The sequence below is a fragment of the Amia ocellicauda genome, chromosome 6 (assembly GCF_036373705.1).
Source record: "Amia ocellicauda isolate fAmiCal2 chromosome 6, fAmiCal2.hap1, whole genome shotgun sequence".
Classification (NCBI taxonomy): Eukaryota; Metazoa; Chordata; class Actinopteri; order Amiiformes; family Amiidae; genus Amia; species Amia ocellicauda.
The window spans coordinates 27,402,532-27,420,420 of record NC_089855.1 but is presented as its reverse complement, the minus strand read 5'-3'; the positions used below and the strand labels follow the sequence as shown (position 1 = coordinate 27,420,420).

The 17,889-nt window shown below is 36.5% G+C and overlaps 1 protein-coding gene across 2 annotated transcripts in view; it reads left to right on the top strand.

The window, feature by feature from the left end:
• The first annotated feature begins 1,078 nt into the window (after positions 1-1,078).
• The window catches only part of uggt2 (UDP-glucose glycoprotein glucosyltransferase 2), a 74,756-nt gene continuing 57,945 nt past the window's right edge, over positions 1,079-17,889 (top strand). For both annotated transcript variants that reach the window (XM_066706714.1, XM_066706713.1), the window contains exons 1-11: positions 1,079-1,107; positions 2,426-2,559; positions 2,987-3,069; positions 3,742-3,872; positions 5,106-5,218; positions 7,753-7,930; positions 12,088-12,184; positions 12,275-12,344; positions 13,152-13,252; positions 15,509-15,608; positions 16,118-16,178. In XM_066706714.1, coding sequence (XP_066562811.1) covers positions 1,084-1,107; positions 2,426-2,559; positions 2,987-3,069; positions 3,742-3,872; positions 5,106-5,218; positions 7,753-7,930; positions 12,088-12,184; positions 12,275-12,344; positions 13,152-13,252; positions 15,509-15,608; positions 16,118-16,178 — 1,092 coding nt within the window. In that variant the 5' untranslated portion in view covers positions 1,079-1,083. The remainder of the gene's footprint in view (positions 1,108-2,425; positions 2,560-2,986; positions 3,070-3,741; positions 3,873-5,105; positions 5,219-7,752; positions 7,931-12,087; positions 12,185-12,274; positions 12,345-13,151; positions 13,253-15,508; positions 15,609-16,117; positions 16,179-17,889) is intronic.

Below are 17,889 nucleotides of genomic sequence, written 5' to 3'. Positions count from 1 at the left end.
CTGAGAAAATCTAATAACCATAAATGCAGATACAATGCCAGTACTGTACACTATAACCAGTATAGGAAGCCAGCGAGCCCATATCACAGACAGAGGCCTGGTAAATTTGGAGAATATAGTTTTGTAAAGCCTATCATATACATGAACAGTTTAACATTTAGTTATTTCTCTTGAATTAATCATTCATTAAAACTACATTTCTATTTTTTCATGCATATATTGCAAATTATTGATTTAATTTTTTTTCTACATCAAAGTAGACCTTATAACATATATATATATATATATATATATATATATATATATATATATATATATATATATAGAGAGAGAGAGAGAGAGAGAGAGAGAGAGAGAGTTCAGGAGACACATTACAGGTCTCAGATCAATCATTAATGAAAAATACAAAATCATAAAAGTTGTTACTATAAATTGGCGATTAATTAGTAATTAATTACTAAGTTAATTAATCTTGTTTCAGATTTTCAGATTGATATTAACTCATATTTATCAAGAAATAAAATACCTTGATTTTCATTATAAAAGGTGTGTGATTACTGATTGTCTCGTAGTATAATTAAGTGTTATTGCTGTGCAGCTATGTAATGTAATTGAAAGCCACCATTAATTAATTAATTAATTCATTCATTTATGTATCATATTTGTTAAAGACATACATGTACATGTACATATACTTTTCATATGCTACTATGGAGTTCAAAGACAGACACTATAATATTAATAAGAGTAGTATTAATAATATTATAGTAGTTGTAGTATATACCCTATTTCTCTATATTTGTCACCGATTCTCATAGACATATATTGTAACATGTTACAGTGCTGAACGCGCTTCAGATCTAAGATTTAAATAGTCGCCCATATAAATGCCTGATAGCAGACCAACTCACTTTAAAACAGTTATGTAAAGGGATAATCCACTATGACTGAGTTACCAGGTGCAAAGTTACAATGTACAATATGTTGCATGGGTGTGCAGTCCTGGAAAGTAAAAAATCCGCTAATAAATGTGAGTTGAAATGTAAGCAAGCGAGACAAGTGTAGTTCTACAAGGACCCCAAGATGGCAGCGGCCAGTCAGACTGGGGTAAGGAAGACACTTTCTCAAGTAAATGAATGAGTTATAACGGAGACAGTTGTGCTGCCCGAATAAAATCACAACACGTATAAATAAGAAAAAAACGAATTGCGTTGGCTTCTAGGTCAGTTCCCCGAACTGCATGTCCGTATGTGCAGCTAGAAATGAAGCAAGACTGTAAAGCGAACAAAGTTTTAATTTCAGATGTTTTGATTTGTTTTCGTGTTTCTTGTAGTGTTGTGAATGTACTGCCTGCTGTTGTTTTATCCGTTGTGAAATTCACAGACTAAGATCTGTGACAGTAATAATATACAGCCTATTGCTTGCTCACCTAGTTTGTTACAGAAACCCCCCAGCCGGTAGCAACATGTCTTACGTGGCAGTGCGACTGATGTTATTGCGTTATAATGTCCCAAACAAAGCCTGCCATATAAACACTTGTAAAGCATAGTTTCTACGGGTGTATTTACAGGTTTTCTTTATATGGGGAATTGTGCCTTATTAAACCTGCATTCATTGTAGTAGACAGTTATGAGTTATTGGTCTATTAGATGTAAATAATAAATCCATAAATACATTGTGTACTGTTATAAATCTAGTAAACCGCTATAGTTTTCCGCAGTTATTGTTATTATTATTATTATTATTATTATTATTATTATTATTATTATTATTATTATTAACAGAATGTATCGTTTTGCTTTTTAAACACATAGACGCTAGATATATCCTTAACGTATTTATTTGTATCTATGTATTTATTAACTATATAGATATAGATATATATCAATCTATCCAATCAGATCATCCTACTGGTTTTCTTCCCACTAAATTATTGATTTTAAGTTTTGGAATCTTATATTTACACATCTTTTTTTTTTTTTCCCCATTCCCCCATTCCCATTATAATTTAACCTTTTTGAATAACGTTACCGAAACTTAATGGGTATTAACCTTCACTGTCATCTTTTATGTTTCAAACAAATCCATAAGCCATTCGCATTTGCAAGACAGTGTCAATGTGTTTTTTTTTTTAGTTTTTATTGTTTTTAATGAAATAATACATGCATATAACAGATCACGTGCTAATAGTCTACAAAGTCATTTTGATGCTGCTTCTTCTTGACCTAAAATACTTTAATTGTTGTTTAATCTGTGTGTGGGGTGATCTTATGATTGACACACGTATTAAAGCTCATTGGCATTCTGCAAATGGTCAATATTGTTACTTTGGCTATTATGATAAGTATAAACTACATTGCTTAAATGGGACATTGTTTGTGCAGAGGTATGCAAAGTGAGCTGTTTTACTGCTTTATTGCTTCAGCATCCCAAAAAGATGTATCTCCTCTTTCTGCTGGTGCTGTCACTGAACACTCCATGCGTTCTTGCCGCCACAAAAGGGGTGACTGCCAGTTTAAGTGCCAAGTGGCCAGCTACGCCACTTCTACTAGAGACCAGGTGGGTATCACAGCTTGGTTTGTGTCCTTTATTCACCAAAGTGCCTATTGTATTGAGTCTCATTTCCAGTGTTATGTCAGGGAATGAAAAAGTGAGATTTTAGTTGTGTATCTATCTGTGTCTGTATATTAGAGTGCAGCACAGAGGTAAAACTGAAATTAGATTCACGTATGCTGCTATTTAATTAAAGCAGACAACTCTGCTTTTCCTAAAACCAGTGCTAATAGTGTACATTATGTTGGAGATCTGTTCATTAGTCTGCTTCTGGTCACTGAGTAATATTTGTGTTCTGTGATTGTTGCAAGATATCAGTGTCCTTCTCTGATGTTTGTAAATAATTTTTTATTTCCCAGTGAAATGTTATGGTAATACTCTCTATACATAGTCTGTTTTATTTTGTATTTTCTTTTGTGTGTTGTCTCTTAAGTGAGTTTATTGCTGAAGGTGGCGAAGACAAATTTTGGCAGTTTGTGGACACTGTTCGAGAACTTACAGTATATAAGAATGGTGGTAAGTCATACTAACAAAGATTATTATAATAGTTAATATATTTTCTTTAGTCAAAACAACCCAAAATGCACCATTAAAACATTGATATAATGATAGTCTATGCAAATTTTACCCAAAGTTGAACAAGCATTTACTGCTTGTGTTGAGGCGTAAGCTGTTAATTGCAGTGTTTTCTCGCACTGATGAATAGCAGAATTAATAGCAGTGGTGCCAATATATTTTCCTCCTTCGTGTACAGCAGCTCACAATTACAATAAAGAGCAGCTCAAGCAATGAAAACTGACAATCATGCATGCTCTTTAATTGCATAGAGCCCCACTGTCTGAAAGTGAGCCTTCAAATAGACATAATGTGTATGCGAAACCACAAGTGTAAAACAGAGCAGTCACAAATATTTATAGCACAAGTATGGAAGTGTTGTGGGAAATCTAGAGATTGCCTCTGTGTTTGGTGGCAGTTATTTTAATCATATCTATACAATATACCAGTCTTTCTAATCCCTTTCTAGCATTTGACAACACCATCCTCTATATCTATACCTAACATAACACAGAGACCCCCAGCAACTCTTTATACACCCAGTAACCTGGTGTCAGACTTAATTATACTGTGCCTTTGAAATGTAGGTCTACATTCAAATGTGTAATTTCTTGTCCTTTGTTCCCCGTATAGAGTCTGTACGGTCTTATTACAACTTGATAATGAAAAAGGCTGGACAATTTGTTACTGATCTTCAAGTCAATCTTCTCAAGTTTGCCCTGTCCTTGAGAGCGTATTCTCCGGCAGTATATGCATTTCAGCAGGTAAGAGGGCACTACAATAAACCAGAAATCCTAGAGAATTGCACTGGAAAATGTAATTTATTTTCTTTTTTCTTCTCCCGATGAAAATGGCAAACAACAATATAAAATCAGGATATTGCAGTTATTTGTTAGCTGGCTTTATTTAGTTCCTAGACATTAAGGCAATAGTTTTGTCTTTAACAGCAGTAGGTTAGGATTACATTAGTAGGGTTTATGCATTTCCTGATTCATGTTCTTTTACCGTGGAGAGCAACTGAAATGCATTTGCTGGTGATTTAAAATACTGTGATGCATAATTTGACCATTCAAACAGTGCATGACAAGGCCTGATGCCTGGTTGTTTTGGGAGAGACCCCCTCAGGCTGAGTTTTGAGGAGTTCGCTGCACTGACCAGCTCTTTTGATTGCCACATTATTTTAGAAATGCCACAAGGACGATTGAAAAGTGGCCTTTTCTTCGTATGAGCTGGTTTAAAATGATCTCTGAGCATATTCGCTGCTGTCACGTGGAAAATCTCAATTGTGGTTGATGCTTTCTTTATCAAAGGCGTTGTGAATGACTATAGGGCACAATTTAAAACATAAATAAAGGTATTTTACAATCAAATGTGATGTGCTGTTTATCTATAAAAGCAGCTTATAGTAATTGCTAAACTTTCAGCTTCAACCTGTCCTTCCCCCACCCCACCCAATCCAGTCTCTGTTCGTTTTTAGACTGGGGTTAAAGTACAACGAGAAAGAGAAGCTCTGTATTGTATTACATTTTGCAGAAGCTTTAGTAATTGCATTTGCTCTATGACATCACTTTAGTGTATTAGTTCTTGAGCCCAAAGTCTGTGGTCTGGGGCTTCAAAGCCAAGCTCCGTTTCCCTACTGTATAATGAACAGGTACTGTCAAAAACTAATTTACTTAAGCTGCATCTTATCAAGTAATACTACAGTGTGCCCACTATCTAAAATTAAAAACAAGTCCAGGCTGTTTGACTGATTACATTTAAACCAATATCAATGTAATGGTATATTTGTAATTTGGCAATGTTGTTTTTCTTCTCTCTAAATCCTATCTATGCACTTATCCATCTGTCTCATCTACTTTGTCTGTTTGTCCACCCCCTTGCCTGTGTATTATTGTGTGGCTGTGTCTGGGTTTTTCATTTATTCGAATTTTTTAATGCCCACACGCACAAATGATATGCTTGAAATGTTCATTGCGAGATGCTTTTGCTTTTTCCAGGTTGCTGTGGATGAGTCACCACCTGAAAATTGCACTGCTTTTGTGTCCATTCATGGAAAACACACTTGCAGCACCAAAGAAGTTAAGAAGCTCTTGAAAACGGCAGCAGGCAGGTAAAGCTAAACGGTTTCCTTGGCCTTAATAGGAATTTTAAAATGGCATTCGCTGGGAAAAACTTAGTCATCCAGGTATATCACTTACCTAATTGTCACTTATTGATCTCTTGTAGCAGTATATGTATGTATGTATGCATTTATTCATTGAATAATCACTGGTGCTGATGGTTTGTTGGCCTCCATCCATAAAATTGTGGAACTGATCATTGTTTTTGAATGTGAATAAGAATATTAAGTAAATGGAGGAGAAGAGATGTCAGTACTAACAGCTCTCCACCCCATCTGACACTACAACCAAGGGAATATTGCTGAGCTACTGAACCTATCCATCCTATAGCATTGCATTATGGGTATGGTCATGCAAGATCCATAGGTGATTTCAAATGTATAGCGTACATTAGTACAGTAGCATTGAATCGGTTGCCTTGTGCTGTGAAAAATGTACTGTTCATTCCAGTTATTTGAATTATCGAGTTTAAATTCGATAGCATATCTGAAGACCTAAATATTCGACAGTTGCAGCCTCACACCTGTCACACTGTTGTGCTTGAAAATCCCAGCAGGGTTGCCGTTTCTGACATTCTCAAACTAGCACATCTGGTGCCAACTATCTTGATTGAGATGTTGGTGGTTCCTGTACTTCCTCATGTACTTTTCTGTGCAGAACCCTGTCTCCTAACCTTTATCTTAAAAAGAAAAAAAAAAAAACTACCCAGTTTTGGAAGTTATAAAAAAGTTATCTAATAATTCATATTGTTCTCAAGAGCATGTGTACAGGCTTACTTTCTGAAGACAAGATTATGCAGAGATTAATAATTAATCTTTTCACACTGGAGAAAAAGATGGCTAGATTTAGTTGTACCTTAAAGTTCAGTATTAGAGTTTTTTTTTTTTGAGGAATTTTGCCTGTGCTTATTTTTACACCACATCCTTATAAGCTTCAGTTAACAATTCTTCTAATCTAACACTGCTCTTTATCAGGTTTTAATAATTCAATTTCTCACCCAAATGAAAAATGTAATCCTATCATGGATATTTTTAGCTTAGTTTTTTTCCCCGCTAAGATTTCTTGCCTATCTATACATAGGCCCTTCCAGTACAGGGTTTGAAAATGCTTAGTAATTTACACCGATCAGCCATAACATTATGACCACCTGCCTAATATTGTTTAGGTCCCCCTTTTGCCGCCAAAACAGCCCTGACCTGTCGAGGCATGGACTCCACTAGACCTCTGAAGGTGTGCTGTGGTATCTGGCACCAAGACGTTAGCAGCAGATCCTTTAAGTCCTGTAAGCTGCGAGGTGGGGCCTCCATGGATCGGACTTGTTTGTCCAGCACATCCCACAGATGCTCGATTTGGATTGAGATCTGGGGAACTGTGTCAACACCTTGAACTCGTGATTCATCAGACCAGGCCACCTTCCTCCATTGCTCCGTGGTCCAGTTCTGATGCTCACGTGCCCATTGTAGGCGCTTTGGGCAGTGGACAGGGGTCAGCATGGGCACCCTGACTGGTCTGCGGCTACGCAGCCCCATACGCAACAAACTGCGATGCACTGTGTGTTCTGACACCTTTCTATCAGAACCAGCATTCACTTTTTCAGCAATTTGAGCTACAGTAGCTCGTCTGTTGGATCGGACCACACAGGCCAGCCTTCGCTCCCCACGTGCATCAATGAGCCTTGGCCGCCCATGACCCTGTCACCGGTTCACCGCTTTTCCTTCCTTGGACCACTTTTGATAGGTACTGACCACTGCAGACCGGGAACACCCCACAAGAGCTGCAGTTGTGGAGATGCTCTGACCCAGTCGTCTAGCCATCACAATGTGGCCCTTGTCAAAGTCGCTCAGATCCTTACGCTTGCCCATTTTTCCTGCTTCTAACACATAAACTTTGAGGACAAAATGTTCACTTGCTGCCTAATATATCCCACCCACTGACAGGTGCCATGATAACGAGATTATCAGTGTTATTCACTTCATCTGTCAGTGGTCATAATGTTATGGCTGATTGGTGTATTTGCTATTGTCTGGAGAAAAACATAAAAATAAACAATCAGTTATGCAAAATCTAAACTGTGGTGCTCAATAATCACTGAAAGGGTTAACATACTATACTTCACTTTATTATATGTAGAATGTGCATATGTGCAGAATTATTTATGAATGACCTTGACTGTGGTTGTCATTTTAAATTTTGAAGACCTCCTCGTCAAATCTTTTTAATGATGAAAGAAATTAATAGCATGTACGAGTATTAATTATACATCAAAGTATTGTGAACTTTTTCTGAACTTAATACTGCAAATTTGAAGTGAATGAAAATCAAAGCTGTCTCAGAATGCTAGTGAACTGACACATTGTGTATATTTATATGTGATTTAAAGAATATTCCATTAAGAACTTTTTATAATTATGTAATGCATGTAGTTAAGGAATGAGTTTTACGTCATACTGTAACATGAAGTATGTAACAGTTCCTAATAATTCCCTTAAGCTCCAATGTAACGGCTGTATTTTCTCTTCTGCAGGCCGAGGCCATACTTGTATAAGAGTGATCACGTATTTCCAGGCATCAATGGCAGTGATCTCCCAGTTGTCATTCTTTACGCTGAAATTGGTACCAATAAGTTTAATACCTTTCACAAGCTGTTGTCCCAGAAAGCTGTAGATGGTAAAATCACGTATGTCCTCCGACACTTTATAGTGGTAAGTACTGCTTTTATTTAAATATACAAATATGCTGCAACAAAATTAATAATGTCACTGTTTTCTGCACCTGCCCAAAAAATTTACAAACTGTTTTTACATACCTATACTTTTTCATATTTTATGCAGATTCATGACTAAATTTCTAGATTTTGAAATCTCTGGTTAGAAATAGCCTGGTGTATGCCTTTCTTACAAATCATAACCATTTAGCTGTTTTTACATTGAGCCTTGGAATCCTTTTCCCCTCTGATAAGAACACCTTCTCTTATATATTCTGATCACCTCCCATACTTGTCACTTTGATCTGCCTGCTTCCCAACCCCCCCCACTTTAACCTTTTTCCTTGATGGTTTTAGTGCCATGTTGCTGGACCTTTTTAACAACAAAGTCAGACAGTGAAGCATGAGTGAAAGCAGTGCAATATATAATGAGCAAAGCCCTGTTCTCCTGTCACACCTTGCATTTCACAAAATCATTTGATTTTTGAATATGGTCTTTGCTAGACTCCCCCCTTCCCCTCATTAAAAATCACCCTGTTTATTTTTTCCACCCTGTTTTAATAAGAACATTTTATTTGGTAAATATGAAGTGAAATGTCTGGCAATCAGAGCAAGTTGATAATACTGCGGTGTATCTGAATAGATACATTTAAAACTCTGTTCCTACATTTCTTCCCAGCATGAAAATGTTTCTGTGCTGTTTTTGGAAAGGGAATTGTATTATTATTATTTATTTCTTAGCAGATGTCCTTGTCCATGGCGACTTATAAAATATAAGTGCAATAATACAGTGCAATTCAAGGCATATTACATTTTACAAATTCACAATTTACACAAGTGTATATGAGATGTACAGTAAACAATATATAAGGTCTTACATCCTAGAATGAAAAAGCTGAAAAGTTCAGACAAGATGTTAAGTCAAAGTTAAGAGCTAAGGGAAAGGGAGCGTAGTGGATATCAAAATAAACAATACAAGTGCAAGTAATGCAAAGGCAGGAGTATGACAAAACGTTGTATAAGTGCAACCTTACAGGAGAATGAATGACTAAATTACAAGTAGAGTCTCAAACGATTCGTCTTGAGTTATCGTCATAAGGAGGTCAGGGACTCTGCTGTTTTGACTTCAGTGGGCAGGTCGTTCCACCGCTTAGGGGCCAGGGATGAGAAGGAGTGGCTCGGGAGGAAGGGGAATGGAGAGGAGGCAGGATTAGTCTTCTGGCACCGGTAGACCACAGTGGTCTGGAGGGGATGTATGGGGAGATGAGGGTCTGCAGGTAACTTGGTGCAGACTGTATGGTATAGCATGATGGTATATTATATGAATAACTGCAGTAAGTAAATATGTTCTGAATAATCACATAATTTGGCTCTCTAAGCTTTAGTATGATATCATTTATTAATCTGTTTTAGATCTTAGGATCAATGTAGAAAACAACCTCTTAAACCTGCTACTACTTGAAGTTTGAATCATTATATCTTTAAATAGGTTTCAATGTAAAGTCTAGTAGCCTTATTGTATTGAACTGAATTGCTGTCACGTCAAACAAACAAACAAAAAAAGATAACTTTCACTTAAATCTTCTATATTCTTATTTTAAGGAACAGCTTATCTCTCAAAATTAGGCAAATTCAATAAATTATTGAATTGAAAGTACTCTATAGTGGTTAAATGTCTAAAATTAAACTGTATAACAAAAACAACTTCATTAATTGAGTATACCTTTAATATAGTTCCCTTTCTTTGCTTTGGTGTAGGTTGTTGCTTTCAAGCATGAAGATAGATATATGAAGGTCATCCATTAACTATGTCTCATAACAGCTACCATGAAATTGCTATTATTTTGCACTGCTTTCTGCACTTTGAGGAAAATGTTACAGCAAATGGGAATTACTGTTCTTCATTTGTAATATGTAGCCTACTATTTCAAATTGTTACAGTACTTATAAAAACATTATGAAGCAAGATGGTCACACATATATTGTCAAGATTTTGCACACATGGCTAAAAAAAGCTTTGTATAAGTGAAAATGCAGCCTATCACCTAAGAAACAAGCCTTTAATGGGTTTAAAACTACAGAAGAACAACAGTGAGTAAACTTAATAACACATAGGTGTGGAAAATAAATGGTCTGGGATTATAGCTTCTAAATTCATCAAGATAAAGCACCAGGGACACCTTTGGGACCTTCAGTGAAATTAAATTTGTTAGTTAAATGTCAGCCACTGTCAATAAACTGCATTGTCTGTGTACTTAATCAGTAAAAGAAGCTATGTTTGTGATATTTTAATTATGAATGTAATTTTCTCGTGATGTTTGAGGTTCTGGCTTCTTGCTTTCTGAAGGGAAATTGATTGGTGAATTAGAAAGATCTATTGTCTTCTGCGAGATAATTACATGAAAGTTAGCTGGTGATTTGTACTGATGTAAACTTTCCAGTACATTTAAGTTTTTCCAAATGTATCCCTATATAAAAAAGAAACATTGTGTGCTGCAGTAAAGCAATTGTCAGAAGGTAAATGGTCCTTCATTGCACAATAACACACTACACCAGCTATTCTATAGTAAGTACTCGGAGGGATGGGGACAGAAGAAGACTTTGACTGAGACTTTGAAAAAGACTGAATAAAAAAAAAATATATAGGTCTTTGTGCTACCTAAGTGCAACTATAAAATATCATTGGTAGTTTTTTTTTTTTTTCACATCCTGCGTCATTAGACCAACAAAAACAGCAGAAATCTTGACTGAATTGAGGAGATTGTTTTTTAACCAGTTAGGAATATACAGATGTTTTTCTTGGCTTTATTACCTTTTTAGGGGGTCTGTTCATCTTCTGAAGCTCACATGGGAACGCCTGTAGCCAAACCGATAGAACTGTCACTGAGATCCAGATACAAGCGTTCTGTTTCTTAACTATCAAGTCTGCATAGTGCGGTCCTGTTATTGTTATATTCATACATATGAGGAAGGAAGCTGTCACTCAAGCCAGAAGAAGAACAGAAGCCCAGCCAGCAGCAGCAGTTCTAGTAGCAAACCTCAGGAAAAAAAAGACAACGAAAGGGAGCAACCAACCATCACTGAGAGGAGGAGGTGGTGTCTATACCATCTGGCAGAGGAGAAGATAATTGAAGCTGCCAGCATAACTTTTATTAACTACTCCATCTGCAGATGCATTGACAGAATGAATCTGCATGATTACGTACGCTGTACATTTTTAAGGGACAAAGTTTTAGCGTTGGATATCAGTGACAGCTCTGTTTGCTAGGCTTAGGATTTCCAAGACAAATAATGACTCGTAATTCCAATATACAGCTTCTGCAATTATAAACCCTTTTGGAGCCCCTCCAAAAGGGAAAATAAGATGCAGGCTAAGAATTGCACTGTTTATTGACTACTCCATTTGTCTAGAAAATGCAAAAGTAAACAATCCAATCTATTTTTCACTATAGTCATCCAAGTATTCAAGTTTTTTTTTTTTTTTTAACTCAAAAGGTGCATGAAATTAGATTTATTTACATTTTGTGCAGGGGCAATGCAAGGTATTGAAGTCCATGTAAGGGATGTAATAGGGAGATGATTTATTTTTATGCTGAAGAGATGTATCCATGTTTTTTCATGTGTTTTATCAGTGTTCGCACCAAATGTGAAGAGAATGAGGAAGGAATAGAAATGTATACTGATTTGTCTGGTTCTTTTCCCCTGGAGTATAAACTAGTTCCTTCTGACGGAGAACTTTTATTTATTATATTTCTGTTGACTCCTTTCATGGGCAGTGTACTGTGGCCCTAAGTACATATGTAAGTTGAATGAAGCCACAATGGAAATGTGGCTGACATGGAATAGAATGAAAAAACAACCTTTTCATTTTATAGCCCGGCGATTAAATGTATGCATTTTTTTAGCATTAGAAGTTAGTGTTTTTCCTGACATCATTCATGCCTGCCTCAACGCATGCCAAAGTCATAAAATGCAAGAAAACTGCGAAGATTAGATTTATATGATAAAATACACTTACTTGTTGCTCCACAGGCATAGTACCTTTAAATTGAGATTAAATGGATATTGCATTACTTCATCTACAGAATTACACTTGTTTTTAAATTGTTCCTACCACAACTACAATTCATATGTACACTTTTTTTCTTTCTGCAGAACCCTAGGATGAATAAAATGCATTTATCTGGATATGGGGTTGAGTTGGCCATAAAAAGCACTGAGTACAAAGCTGTTGATGACAGCCAAATAAAAGGTTAATGAATTTTCTGCTTTCTTGCTCAACTAGAATTTAGGAATTTTAGGAATTTTAGGAATTTTAGGAATTTCATGGTTTTAATTCCAGATACGAATACTAGACTGAACGAGGAAGATGATGAGGACGATGTCCAAGGATTTCTTTTTGGAAAATTGAAGTATGTAAAGTATTTTTCTTAGCAGAACTGAATTGAATTAAATTAAATACAATTTTGGATTAATAATGGCTAAACAACGCTTTGGCTGTTTGTAGCAGAAGGATGTAGTAGACCGAAGAGCCTCTCTTTGTGGCAATAACTGAAACTGAATTCACTAGGTTGTGACCTGATATTTGCTGAGGTCTCAAGTGGTTCACCTGTCTAAAGCAGCACTTAATACTATTGTGCGTGGATGATTCTTACACTAGTTCAAGATTTTTATCTGGGCTGAATAACTACAGGGAATTATTGACTGTTTTATGTGCTATAGGAGGAAATTTCAGTGGAGACCACATGGGAGTTAACCGAGCTGCATCAGTTCATGCAAGGTTCAGTTGCTCCACAACTCACACCTATCTTAGTTTGGTCTATTTAGGAAAGGGGGCTAGGACAGACGCTGAACTCATCAGACACCCACGGACTGACAGGTGGCAGTTTGCTCTGAGAAATTACTTTTTCAGCTGAGGTTGGTTAAATATGGGACAACTAAAAGAGAGTAAGAGAGTACATGTGTAACTGCCATGTGGCCCAGTTGAGTAAAGAAACCAAATAAACTATGCAAATTATAAACTAAATTATGGAGCATTAAAGCAAAAATAACATGGCACATGAACTTCATATTCAGTGAACTATGATCCTAGCAGAAGGGCCATGAATGTGTGTTGTTCATGAGGAATGTGAAAGAAGCAAGATGATTCCAGAGCAGTTTTGAAAGTTGCAGTTGGGTTTTAGACGTATGATTTATGGCTTTCCCCTATTTCCTTGAAGAAAGGTCCATCCTGAGTTGAAGGAACAGTTGAGTGAGCTAAGGAATCACCTGGCCGAGAGCACCAATGACATGGCTCCTTTGAAAGTCTGGGAACTTCAAGGTACTCTTGTTATTTTTTATGTGTTTTTTTTTTTTTTTAGATTGCTCTGTAAACAATGTGCACAGCCAATCGGCAGCAGTGCTTTTAATAATAATACAAGGCTGTTCAGGTCAGTCTATTCCCCTGTATGGCCTATACTCCTTGGCCTATATCAAGCAATCAATCCTGTTTTTGTTTTGTGCTAGTAACAGGATGCAATTTAAAGGGAAACTGCAGTGTCTTATTGTGATTCAGTACTAGGGGATTGGTTCTCTTCTAGAGTTCAACATTTAGCCACGGCCCCTCTGCTCCTATTAAACTTCACCCCCCCACCCCCCAGAGCAGAAATTCTCTCATTGAAACTGTGACACCAGGTCAAGCAAAGAGATTGCATTAAAACTGAATGTGAAACGAATGACAAAACCTGTTATCTCTTTCTTGTAAATTCTGATCTTATCAGCCCTTCACACCCTCCTTCCTTGATAAATTTTTAATAGGCGCATTAAAGAAAAGGACAAGCTATTAAAAAAAAAAAAAAAAAGTTTCTTGGGAGGCTGAATCTCTGATGGCAATTGGCTGGTCTTTTATGCAGAGTCCTCAGCAATGACCTACAGGCAGGCCTTGTGTTGCAGGAGTCGATTTTGAATTGAATTATAAATCATTGCGAGATGGCATTTTTCTCCTTACTGCTGTTTCTAATAATGTGGCACAGGAGTAGGTCTGTGAGGGAATGCCACTGCAGTCATATAATCCATTACTTTTATCACACATTCGCTCATGTGTTCGCTTAGGCTGTGAAACTTCGAGGGGGAAATAGGGAACCAGTGTCAGTCCCCCAATATAGATGTTCTTTTATGAATTACATGCTAGATAATCTTCTCTGCTATTTTTATTTTTTTATAACAAGATAATACAAAATATTGTCTTACTTAATCATGCTGTTTATGTGAAATACACAAATCAAGCTACACGAGCGCTCAGTGCTGGGGCGACTGGTGTACGATGTCTGTCTGTAGGCGCTGCAGCAGATCAGAGAGACGATGTAGGGACATACGAAAGAATTTAAAATGCATCTCCTCATCCACGAAACGCATTTGTCCACATGAGTATTCTGTCCCTCGAACTGCACATTTCGTTAATATAATTCACATTTCGTGAGCATAATTCACATTTTATCGCACGAAATGCACACGTATTTCATGCTTGGCAATTTTGGGCGAAAGGTAAAATGTACTTTGCTTTCCATGGACGGAATGAACAATTAGTATTAGTGATCAAACAGGTGACAGGTGGCATTGATCCAGAGACCCGGGTTTGCAACAAGATCAAGATTTAATTCCAATGGAAAGTTAGAAACTTGCTGAGCTGATCAGACGAGTGCTATATCAGATACAAATCTAATACAATAAATATTGATAATAATATATGATGTGTAGAAAATAGTGTGTTTAACCAATCAACATGATTATAAATCTTTCACAGTTACTAATTTGATTACAAAGCCCATATTGTCGGCTATATTTATTATATTATTCAGTACGCAATAGCCTAGCACATGAACTGCGGATCTGGCGGTTGGAGAATAACGTATTTATAGCTCATTAATTTTGAGGAGTTTAACAGCTGAATCGCCATATATGTATTTAATTCAAATATTTAGTAACATATAAGAACAGATATGCAGGAGAAATTCACATATGTGTGAAGAGATGTGTGTATGTATGTTCTAGTGTTAAGTCTCTAGCCAACTATAGCAAGACAATCAATCTGCAAATACAGGATGCAATTTGTATTTGTGTGTGTGTGCGTGTATTTTCTGTAACATGTCATTAACAGTATGTGTTCATTTACATCCATACAATCGTAGGTGCACCATAGAAATCGGGTATTGTTTTCTGAATAATTGCGACGTTAATGTGACACTGCCCCCTATGGCCGCGTCAACCTTACGTGCAAGTATGTAGGCAGACAGTTATGTGACCATCTGCGTACGATGCTCGCGCATGTACGCAGAGACGCAGACGCAGAAGTATAAATCAGCCTTTAGTCAGCATTTGTATATAGAAAAATATTTGGCACAGAAAATAACAAGGTTCTCATTCATGTTTTTTCAATATCATACTTTAGAGAGAACATTTGTTTTTCATTTTACATTTAGTTGTGCAGAATATTAAATTAGCTTGATGAGTGACATACAATTTCCTAATTTCCCTAGAAATAACATAAGGATGTTAAATTGTGATTTTGATTCATTATTTTATTTGTACTCTTCTTCAGACCTTAGTTTCCAAGCAGCAACCCAGATAACCTCTGCTCCAAAACATGACGCTCTGAAGTTGATGAGAGATATTAGTCAGAACTTCCCCATCAAAGCCAGGTAATGTGAAAATCATAATCTAATAGTTTTATTGAGTTATTGGTTTGAATGATGTATTTTAGATAAAAGCAAATCACACAGTTCTTAAACTAAGAAATCCCACCAAAGAAGCATGTGTATTTCTATTTCTAGTGAATGCACCAGGGAGAGATGTTGATTTCTTGTGAAGAAGACTGATCTCTTTAAATACGACTGATATGTCCTTTCAAATAAAATAGTACTTATTTCCATTCATTGATTATTTGAGCTTTACATTCTAAAAGAAAGGTAAAGAACATATTTCTTATTGCTTAGGTCTGATTTTAGTAGTACATTTGCCAAAGTTACCCACGTGTGAGAGAGCACAAAACATGCCAGTTCAGCAGTACACCTTGAGCATATTAAAAGCCATCTCGAGATATACGATCTGAAAGCCCAGATTTGGGAATTAAAAATGGATTTTTACTGCTTGGCTGGAATTTAGAAAAGCTGATGGTGACTGTAGGTTTTTTTTTTTATTATTCCCACAGATCACTGACAAGAATGGTTGTAAACCAAGAAATGAAAAAAGAAATTGAGGAAAATCAAAAGGTGAGACCTTATCCTAAGGGATTATGTTGCCTAACACTGAGAAACATATTTACCCATATTCTTCCACAAGAGAGGACCTTCAGCTGAACACCTGAATTATAATTGCATTTAATAGATGCACCATTTGTGTGTGATACTCATGTGAATTTATTTTACAGCAACTTTCAGGCATGTGTCTGCACCAATATTGTTTATTTTATTTATCAGTTGGTTTGCTTTTACAACTGTCTTATGCAGTGATTGTGAGCATTAACTCAGAGTCACACCAATGTTCCGCAACAACACTGCTTTCTTATTAAACCAGTTCTGATGCAACAGCGTTAAAGTGGTTATACAGTGGAATGGCACTCGATTTAATATTCTCATGTGTTGCCATACTACTACCAACATGCTCTGAATTGTAGATTACCTTTCCCAGTAAACTACACATGTGGGGCGGACTAGGGGTCTGGACTGTGGAGCGGAGGGTTGTGAGTTCAGTCCCAGATGTTGTACCCTTGAGCAAAGTACTGTAGCTAGATTGCTCCAGAAAAAATAATGTATGTAAAAAATTGATATATTGTAACAATTGTATGTTGCCCTGGATAAGGGTGTCTGCTAAGAAATATTACTATAATAATAATCACTTAAGATATGATAAGTATAAACTCTCTTACAACCTATTTACTGCATAATAACGCAGGGTTGAAAAACAGACTATAGCATAACTCACATTTAGGATGGAAACAAGCTAAGGATGAAAGCCTGATATTGTTGCTCTCCAGAACTGCCCAAAATCATGGAGTTAGAGTTTTTCAGAACCCATTTTCAATGTAACGTGTATGCCTTCACAGGTTTGATACTATGATTTTGATCATTAGCAGAATTAAGTTACATTAAGCTAGCACATTAGCTTTCACGGGGGAATCAAGATCAGATAAAAGGCAATGAAAGAACTCGACTCGGACATACTTAATTGGCCTTGGCAATGGACAGGGTGTATTTATTTTTTCCAGTGCTTTATGCAATTCAAGAACTACACCGAATGAGAAGGTACTGAAGAGAAGTGATTTTTGTTTTTTGCCCAGAGGTACAGCATTTGATAAGCTTGTGCCATAAATAAGTTAATGACACCAGCTGCTACTGTGAAATCGGTCACACACTCGGGCTTATCAGAAAAATGTTCTACACATTACTGTTAACTGCAGACTTTAAATTGGATATAAAACTGCACCATATGTTTTATGTTCAGCCAGTAATTGACAGGGTTACGATGGTGTGAAGTGGCAGTTTCTTGAAGACCTTTCTTTTTGCGTGACAGTTCCAATAACTTTCATCCTTGAGAACCAGATGAAATCAGAGATGATGAGTGGCACAAGTTTAAGAGATGCGATGTAACAGCTGTTTTTCATCAATACAATTATTGAAGAGTCAAATTAACCCCCGTGGCTTGAAATCCCAACTGCTGTTTCATCTGGTTGACAGTCAGATTGGGATTTCAAATAATTTCAATAGCAATCACCTTTTCCTTGATGAGTGAAAACATAAATGCTGTTTTGAAGCAGTTGAGACTTGAACCTATTCCAGTATGGCAGTCATTCCTTGTCAGAAGCCAGTTTTTCTTGACATTTACTGGCACAAACACATACGCTGATAAACACTCAACTGAATGTAACTGTAACAAACAAATCCACACATTTGAAGAATACACTTTTTAAAGATTTTCTGGTTA